The following is an 8,935-nucleotide window of genomic DNA, read 5'->3' as shown; positions in this document are numbered from 1 at the left end:
CTGCTTGTCCCCTTAGAGCAGACCTGGGCATTTTACGGCCCGCGGGCCGGATGCGGCCCTTTGGTTGACTCTGACCGGCCCGCGTAAGGTTCATAAGAAATTACAAAATAAACTTTTTTTTTTTTTTTTTTCGTATTTTCTTATTACCTCATACGTGGATTAAATGTGCATGGCTTTTATTTTGAAGTTATACACCCTGTGTTTTTTACGTAGTGCATAGGGACGTAAGGTACGTACGTGATGCGTGTTACCACAGAGCTGAAAAAACTGCTAAAAAAACTTTTCGGCTCTGTGCGTGTTACTGAATGGAAGTTAGCTGTCTCGACGACTTTCACCCCCAAAATGTCAACTAAAAAAAGAAAGGTAGACGCTGATGCAGCAACCAGGGATGCAGCAACCAGGACCAGCTTTGTAATTTCCCACAAAATCGCTAAAAACAGTAAGCCATTCTCAGAGGGCGAGTTCGTAAAAGAGTGCTTGGTGGACTCTGCAGCCCTACTATGTCCTGAAAAAAAAGAAGCTTTTGAGCACGTCCCGCTGTCCAGGCGCACCGTGACAAGAAGGATCGAGGACATTGCGGTAAATTTGGAACTTCAGCTGCAACGTGATGTGGCAAATTTTGACTTTTTCTCTTTGGCTTTGGACGAGAGCTGTGATGTCCGTGACACAGCCCAGCTACTTGTATTTGTCCGTGGGATAACGGACTTCAAGATTACAGAGGAGCTGGCAGCAATGCGCTCAATGAAAGGGACAACGACGGGGAGCGATTTGTTCACGGAGGTAAATGCATGCATGGACACGCTGGGACTGAAATGGGACAGACTGACGGGTGTTACAACGGACGGTTGTCCAAATTTAACAGGGAAAAATGTCGGGCTGTTGAAACGTTTGCAAGATAAAGTGACTGAAAACAACGCAGATCAGAAAGTAGTATTTTTGCATTGTATTTTACATCAGCATGTGTTGTGCAAGTCAGTGCTTAAAATTGACAATGTGATTGATGTTGTAACTAAAATAGTTAACTTTATTAGGGCACGAGCATTGAATCACAGGCAGTTTGTTGCACTTTTAGAGGAGCACGAGACAGAACATGTTGATATCAGCTATCACACAGCTGTGAGATGGCTCAGTCTGGGTAAAGTGCTAAAAAGAGTCTGGGATCTGAAAGCAGAAATCCGAGAGTTTTGTGAAAAGAAAGGCAGAGACATCCCAGAGCTCTCAGATGAGAAGTGGATGGCAGATTTTGCATTTGCTGTTGATGTGACCGCACTGATGACTGCACTGAACACCAAACTGCAAGGCAAGGGCCTTTTCATCCATGAAATGCACAACCTAGTGAAGGCTTTCATGACGAAGTTACAGTTTCTTTCGAGGCAACTGGAGAGCAACAATCTTACTCACATGCAAACCCTGAAAGAAGTCACACCATCAGATGATAACCTCCGCAGGTACTCATCCATGTTAGGAGCACTGCATGATGAGTTTTCAAGGCGATTTAAAGATTTCAGAACAATGGAGAGTGAAATGCACTTGATTTCCTCTCCATTTACCTGCAATGTGGATGATGTGCCTAGTGATGTCCAGCTGGAACTCATTGACCTGCAGTCTGATGCAGTACTCACAGAGCACTTTAAGTCACAACCACTGCTGCAATTCTACTCTTCTCTTAAGCAAGAGAAGTTTCCAAACATGAGGAGACATGCTCAGAAGATGTTTGTTCTCTTTGGATCTACCTACATATGTGAACAAACATTCTCAGTGATGAAGTTTAATAAGTCCAGATACAGATCCTTTCTCACTGATGATCATCTATCAGCTGTGCTTCGCATCTCAACCTCAAACATTCACCCTGACTTTGATGCACTTGTTAAAGACCAACAGAGACTAGATTTCTCTCACTGAACAAGAAAAAACTGAAAAACGCAGAATGAGTGACAAGTGAAAATGTTTTAACTACAAATGTAGGCATCATTATTTTTCTAATATGATGTATCTTACTGAATTTGGCTGAAAATGGTCACTAATGTAATGAATCAAAAACTGTTCAAATGTTCACATTTTGTTAACCATTATTTTAGGAAATTTTATTGAGTAAATGTCATTTTTCCTAAGACAACCTCTCTTTTTCATTGCTCAATTTTAACTTATACTCTTACCAGTCTTACCAACTAATCAAAACAATTAATATTATGCAGACTTTTGTCCAGCCTTTTGGTCCGGCCCTCCATAATATTTTCTTGTTCTCATGTGGCCCCATGTAAAAAATAATTGCCCACCCCTGCCTTAGAGGGAAATCAAAATACAAATCAATACAAAGTTATTCTGAGTGATCAAGTTTGTCCTGTGATGAAACGTTTCTGCTCTGATGGGATTGATCTCTTCCGTGATGACAATGCTCCCATCCACAGGGCACGAGGGGTCACTGAATGGTTTGATGAGTATGAAAATGATGCGAATCATATGCTATGGCTTTCGCAGTCACCAGGTCTCAACCCAGTTGAACACCTATGGGAGATTTCGGACCGATGCATTAAACAGCGCCCTACACCACCATCAAAACACCAAATGAGGGAATATCTTTTGGAAGAATGTTCCAAGGACTTGTAGAGTCTCTGCCAAGGTGCATTTAAACTGTTCTGGTGACTCGTGGCCCAAGATATTTTACGTTTGTTCTTCTTTTAATAGACCCTGGTCTAAGCTATGAGCGAACCAACACCATGTGTAGACAGCTAATTGGTTAGCTGAGCCAGGGCATTTGGGGGAACAAAAACTTGCATAAAACGTTGCTCTCCAGGAACAGAGTTGCCCACCCCTCTACATTGCATAGTCCCTGTAAGAATCATAGCTTGGCTACTGTGTCTCTAGAACTTTATGGGACATGGCTGTTTTCAAGATTTAGTCTCTGGCTATCTCAGTTGTTAAGGTCCGGGGTCATTCTGTCCCAAAGAGTCTGTTTGCATTTCTTTTGAGCCTCACAGCTGGAACATGCAAACAGGCTAGGTTGCAGATGAACTCCAAATAATATCACATGGCAAAACACATAAGAAACGAAGTGGAGAACATATGTTATGCTTCAAAAATATATATTTATTTCGAAGTAGGGTGATCATTTCATGTGCCCATTCTTCAGATAAACAAGGTGTTCACTTTTGGAAGACTCAATGTTAAAATCTGCCTCTGATCTGGTGTAGATTACACAGCCTGGGCCAGGCCGACATAGTTGGAGGTTCTGTCAAAGATCGTGTAGTACTGCCTGATGAAGACATCTCCCAGGATCCACAGCTGGTCGTTGCCATTACCGAATCCGGTGCGGCAGCCATAGGAGGACTGGAGAGAGAAAATCATGATGCATCAGCCATATTTAACAAAATGTTGTTTTATGATGAAACCAATGTGTGTGATAGTCCTGGTACTGAACATTGATATTATGATACTGGAGGGCATTTTAGATCAAATATCATCCACAAAACCTGTATATGAAGGATACTGCTACCAGGCACCAGGATACTGCTGTTCAGATTTACAGTACACTGTACACACACACACAAATATATATATATATATATATATATATATATATATATATATATATATATATATAACTCCTTAATATTCTTCACATTCATCTAAATCCCTTTGTAAGGTTATTGAATTCGTGAAAAAAAGATTCAAGACTTCAGGGTTTTTGATGTAGGGATTCATGAAAAACAGTGGCAGGAGCATCTAATCAAACATGTTTGGAAAATAATCAGATTTCCCCACTGGAAATACATTAATTGGTCTTAATGGGCATATATTGCACTCTGAGTAAAATAGATTTTCGCAGTGTAGCTTCTGCATTTCACACGAGTAGAATAGGGAAACTCACCTGGGAGACGTAGGCGGATGCTGGGAGGGTAAAGGAGACTCCGTTGATGTTGAAAGTCACGTCAGGCATGCTGCCAACGTTGCCACACTGGACAGTGGCCTGTGAAAAAGCATGATTAAAAGGCTGCAGAACCTTCACACAGATATGCTACCGACTACAGGCCACTGACATTTCATTTGTGAAAATCTAGAGAGTGTGGATAAATCAGCAAGTAGGGCAAACGGCGCAGGGAAGGTCATTGTGGCTTTTTCAAGGATCTCTTTGGTTTACTTTGGACAGTTTAACATGGGTCACCTGACTGGACCTCGGGTAGTTTAACTTTGCTTACATCTCCATACTGGTTGGTGGAAGCTCCGACATAGTTGTTGATGTTGCCGATGTCACTGCTTGGTCCAACGATGAGAGAGGTGCCAGTGTCCACGATGGCCTGGCAGCCACTAGTGCAGGCAACCGTTTGTCCATTGATGGTAACACTGCATAAGCAATCAAACCAAAAAATAAATATATTACATTTCTGATAAATTAACTTGTATAGTTCCATGAAGGAAATGCTTTTACATTTTATCTAATTGCAGAAAATACATTGCATCATTCATGGTTAACTTAGTGAAAGCATAAGTACTGTGATAATAACTAAATAAGACGTTCAGCATGTTCATCGTCCAAGACAGATCTCTCTGTGGCGATAATAAAGCTGATATGTTATGTAGTACAGTATAATTACCATTGGCATTAGCATATATTTCACATATAAGTCTTTTGTGCTGCCAAGTAGCAACAATTTTTGTTTATTTTATATATTTTTCAAAATTTTAATATAAAGTATACGTAGGATTCGTACAGTCGTTATACATGCCCTCTCTACATGTTTTACCTGCGTAATACATTTCCCATTATATTCACATTTATTTTTGGTACGGATGCACAGGGTGTTACCGCATTGCAAGAGTGATTATGTTGCCACAGATGGAGGAGTGTAATAAGGGGGAGGAGCCAGAAAGAGGAGCGTTCCAAAGGGGAGGAGCCTCGTGCGTACCTTTGCATGGTGATCTGCCAGTAGGTCTCGGAGGACAGTGGGATCCAGCTAATGCTGCCGGTGTAGTGGCTTGGGTCAACTCCCCCGAAGACCACCTCGCTGCCAGCCTGACCGCCGCTGAAGGGCGAAGCTCAGAGGTTACTTAGCGTTCTACAGTAACTACGGAAACCTGCACATAGTCACCTTACTGCAAGGTACATGACACAATTCCCATTCATTTCAGTCACTGCAGGAAATTAATTGATGTTGAATTAATTTGTTGAAAAATACTCATTGAGCATTTGGGGTATTTTTAAATTACTGAAATGGATTTAATTCCAATATAAACAATGTCCAATTGACATAATTTAAATTTAATTGCGGGGGGGATTAATGTATGTTAAATATATTTAAAATATACCCCCACCCCCCCATGTATAGCATTACAGCTTTACCCATTGCCCAGTGTTGAATTGGGCTGGGTACCGGGCCAGGTACCGGTACTTATTTGCCAATATGCGTACCGGTACTTATTGCATACTGCAACCTTACTAATGGATCTAGGTATGTATGGCATAGTCATTTACCACAATATGGACTATTAGTTTAGGCTGCCTGTTTGTGTTTGCAGACTTTTACTACCAATATAAACGTAAGTTCGTATTGTGCTGTTTAATGGAAAGTTCCGGAAAGGCCCGGTACGCCACACTGCATGGGACTTCCAGAGTTTGCTCATTTGAGTACTGGCACTTTTTTTTTTGTTTACCTCCTTCAAGCACTGCTGCTACCTACAGCCTTACCTGCTCAGGTAGACAGAGAAGAGATCCTGGGACACCAGCCCCTGTTTCATCATGTTGTCAAAGACAGGCGTGGCAGAAGAGGAGGAGATTGAGGGGTAGGCCAGGCCCAAGATGCCATCAGCTGCCATATAGGCCATGAAGGCGGCCTCAGTCTGGCTCAGGCCGAAGATCTGATTTGGCACGGTGATACCACCGACCTGGAAATAGAGAGGAGGGAAAATCAGTTAGCTGTAGCCCAGAAATTCTCAGAACACTGCAAAAAAAGTCTGTATTAGCAAGTCTTTTAGTCTTGTAATGAGTAAATCTTTTTCTTTGTATCTCAAATACAAGATATTAGTTAAGACAAGCTTGATGTGATCGGCAAATTGTTGTTTAATTGTCTTGTTTCTGAAAGCATTTATTCTGCACTGCAGGATAAAGCCAACTAATGCCTCATTTACTAACCAAATAGGCCTTTATAGCCACAGTGAATGGAAGGAAGAGATTTTGTTTACATCGTTATCCAGTATGAGAGATGTGCCACTTGAGATAATGTGTGAAATCTGTCAGACTTAAATTTCACTGCCTTGGTACCTCTTCGTAGAACCCCTGGGTGACTTCCTGGTATATCTACTAATCTCACCTCCACAGTGTCGTAGCCCAGATAGCCGGTCATGCTGCCAGTGCCGTACTGGATGGACAGGGGCTGATTGGTGGATTGGAAGGTAGAGGAAGCCTGAGGGTTGAATTTGTCATGGTTCTCTGATAAAGACAACAGGGGAGGTACAGGATTAACTGCTGTGTCCTTAAAGCAAGAAACACAAATGCCAGCCCTGACAATGGGATGCCTGTTCTACAAAACTAGCATCTAACAAGGCTAGCAAACCAGTAAGAGCTAATAAAGCTGTTTGGTACAGTGTGGTGCTGCTTCCCAGCTGAACCCTCGCACACTCAAAGGGATGTGAATGCAGTCGTGCGGTACTCTGTGATGTGAATGCGGATGTGAATGTGGTGGTGTGGTGCTGTTTCCCTGCCAAACTCTTGCACACTCAAAGGGATGTGAATGCGGTCAGCCGGTACTGTATGACGTGAATGCGGATGTGAACGCGGTTGTGCAGTACTGTATGATGTGAATGCGGATGTGAACGCGGTCGTGCGATACTGTATGATGTGAATGCGGATGTGAACGCAGTCCTGTGGTACTGTATGATGTGAATGCGGATGTGAATGCGGATGTGAACGCGGTTGTGCGATACTGTATGATGTGAATGCGGATGTGAACGTGGTCCTGTGGTACTGTATGATGTGAATGCGGATGTGAATGCGGATGTGAAGGCGGTCACTCACGGCAGGCCTGGCTGGAGCAGTACACAGAGGGCACCCACAGGTTGGAGGAGCCGGAGTCGAAGATGACCTTGAAGGACTGGGGAGGGGTTCCGATGGAGATCACGCCATAGTAGGACAGCTGTGGCAGGGGGAAGGAGGGGGGAGGTCCCATGTTTATGGCAGCAGTATGTCAGCCTTATGTTGAGGGGCTCCAGTAAAGCGTTAGCGAATAAAGTTCGGGTTTCACTTACGTCGGCATCGTTGGTCATGGACTCTGTGCCGGTCTGCGCGAACTTGGCCAGGGGCTGGTAGGGGTACCTCCGCCTGTACGCCTCCCACAGGCCCTTCTCCTGCAGGGTCTCTCTCGCGGACTTGCCCTTGATCAGAGGCATCCTGAAACAAGAGGGGAACCAATGGAGACGCGCCAAATGCACTGCCGAAAAGGAGCGCCCGTCCCGGGTCAAAGTTGGGCCAGGCCTGGCTTCAGCACAGATTTGAAATGCTCCTAATCTACTCCTTAGGCGCTGGTGAAATTAGAAACACAACGACTAACCAACACAAATGATCATATGAAAGAAGGATATTATTGTGAATGTTGGTGAAATATATGGCCACAAATGGTTTGAATGCTCCTATATGTACTTGGTCTAAGACTAACACAAAACTTCAGTTTTTTTCTCTTTGTGAGCTGCTTATGATTCTTGATTTACCAATTAGTGACTATGATTTTAAAAATTTGATCCTACACAGACAAAGGCGAAAAGAAAGCGTGTAATCTGACCAGACTTTTAAAAAAATATGCTCCCAGATGGACAAACCGTGACACTTAGAGGTGCACGCTGCATTTTTAACATGAAGCACAAGTTCATTTGAGCGGTTGTTTGACTTTCTTATTTGCGAACGGATAACATGCACATGCGTGAATTTAAAGAAATTCCGTCCTGGCAAACCCACAGGTCCTTGCATTCTCACCTATGGCAGCAGAGGTCAGAAGAGGTACATCCGTTCATTTTCTGCAAGAAATATTTCAGGTTTGAAGAACTTACTTGTGAAGGCATTCGGAGAGAGCCACCAGGGCACACAGCACAACCGCCCACTTCATCCTGCTTTACTCAGATCTGTTTCCTCTCAGAAGCAATGAGTGACAGGTGGAAGCAGACCTGGAGCCTTATATACATCTTGGACCATGTTACCACGCCTCTTTCCCCAAAATGCTTTATCAGCTTGATAACAAAGTACATCTTGGGAGCCTAATGAGTTATGCAGTATAATGATAAAAACAGTCATGTCATTTATATGAATGCCCTTTAAACAAAGTCAGAGAAGACGACTGAATCCATAGTGTTTTTACACTCAACATTCAACCACTTAAGTCATTTCAAAGGGACTAGGCTACATTAAGTGAGCTTTGCTTGTAACAGATCTTTTAAATATGAAACCAGTGTTCAGTCAAAATTGAGATGCCTTAACTCAGACATTTATACACACAGTATTCTGGACAATGCTGCGTATTCTGTTTAAAGTCCTTTTCTGACTGACTTGATTAAATGCGTAACCAAAGACTGTGTAATGCCCATTGATATGCATGTATACACATTCATCATAGAATCTCAAATAAGACCTGTAAATGACAAGCATGAAATGAGATTCTCCCTTTTGCACAATATTGTTTGTTTTAATATTATTATTATTATTATTTTTAACTTTTGCAGCAAAGTTTGTACACAGTTTTTCTCATCTGTATCTTCTGTGCAACCTTTAAAAGGTGTCACGTGTCCTGAAATTGCATTATATTAATGTTTTTCATAACTGAGAGCTAGAGTTATCAGACTGTTTCCATGACTCTATATCATAGTTTGAATACTTGAATATGTGGGTTAACATCAAACTTCTCATGTGCATGTAAATGTAGCAACTTAAGTTAGTGTTCTGTCTATGAATAATAAA

At 42.4% G+C, this 8,935-nt stretch overlaps 1 protein-coding gene across 1 annotated transcript; it reads right to left on the bottom strand.

The window, feature by feature from the left end:
* Positions 1–3,069: 3,069 nt before the first annotated feature.
* Positions 3,070–8,090, bottom strand: LOC118207486 (pepsin A-like). The gene is made up of 9 exons (XM_035381118.1): positions 8,035–8,090; positions 7,240–7,381; positions 7,010–7,127; positions 6,306–6,424; positions 5,684–5,880; positions 4,905–5,021; positions 4,197–4,341; positions 3,869–3,967; positions 3,070–3,327 (listed from the first exon to the last, which is right to left on the bottom strand). Exons 1-9 carry the CDS (start codon positions 8,088–8,090, stop codon positions 3,193–3,195), a joined length of 1,128 nt encoding a protein of 375 aa, XP_035237009.1. The 3' UTR covers positions 3,070–3,192.
* Between the last annotated feature and the right edge of the window lie 845 nt (positions 8,091–8,935).

Source organism: Anguilla anguilla, chromosome 11 (assembly GCF_013347855.1).
Source record: "Anguilla anguilla isolate fAngAng1 chromosome 11, fAngAng1.pri, whole genome shotgun sequence".
NCBI lineage: Eukaryota > Metazoa > Chordata > Actinopteri > Anguilliformes > Anguillidae > Anguilla > Anguilla anguilla.
Note: the sequence above shows the minus strand (reverse complement) of the source record. Positions and strands in the feature narration are given on the sequence as shown.

What these genes read in the sequence shown, in the direction of transcription:
- LOC118207486 (XM_035381118.1), bottom strand. Translation starts at nt 8,090, where the DNA reads ATGAAGTGGGCGGTTGTGCTGTGTGCCCTGGTGGCTCTCTCCGAATGC. An exon ending in CTGCTCCAGCCAGGCCTGCC is followed by an intron (nt 6,425 to 7,009) that starts GTGAGTGACCGC and finishes TGTCTTTATCAG; the next exon opens with AGAACCATGACAAATTCAAC. An exon ending in CCACCAACCAGTATGGAGAT is followed by an intron (nt 3,968 to 4,196) that starts GTAAGCAAAGTT and finishes GCTTTTTCACAG; the next exon opens with GCCACTGTCCAGTGTGGCAA.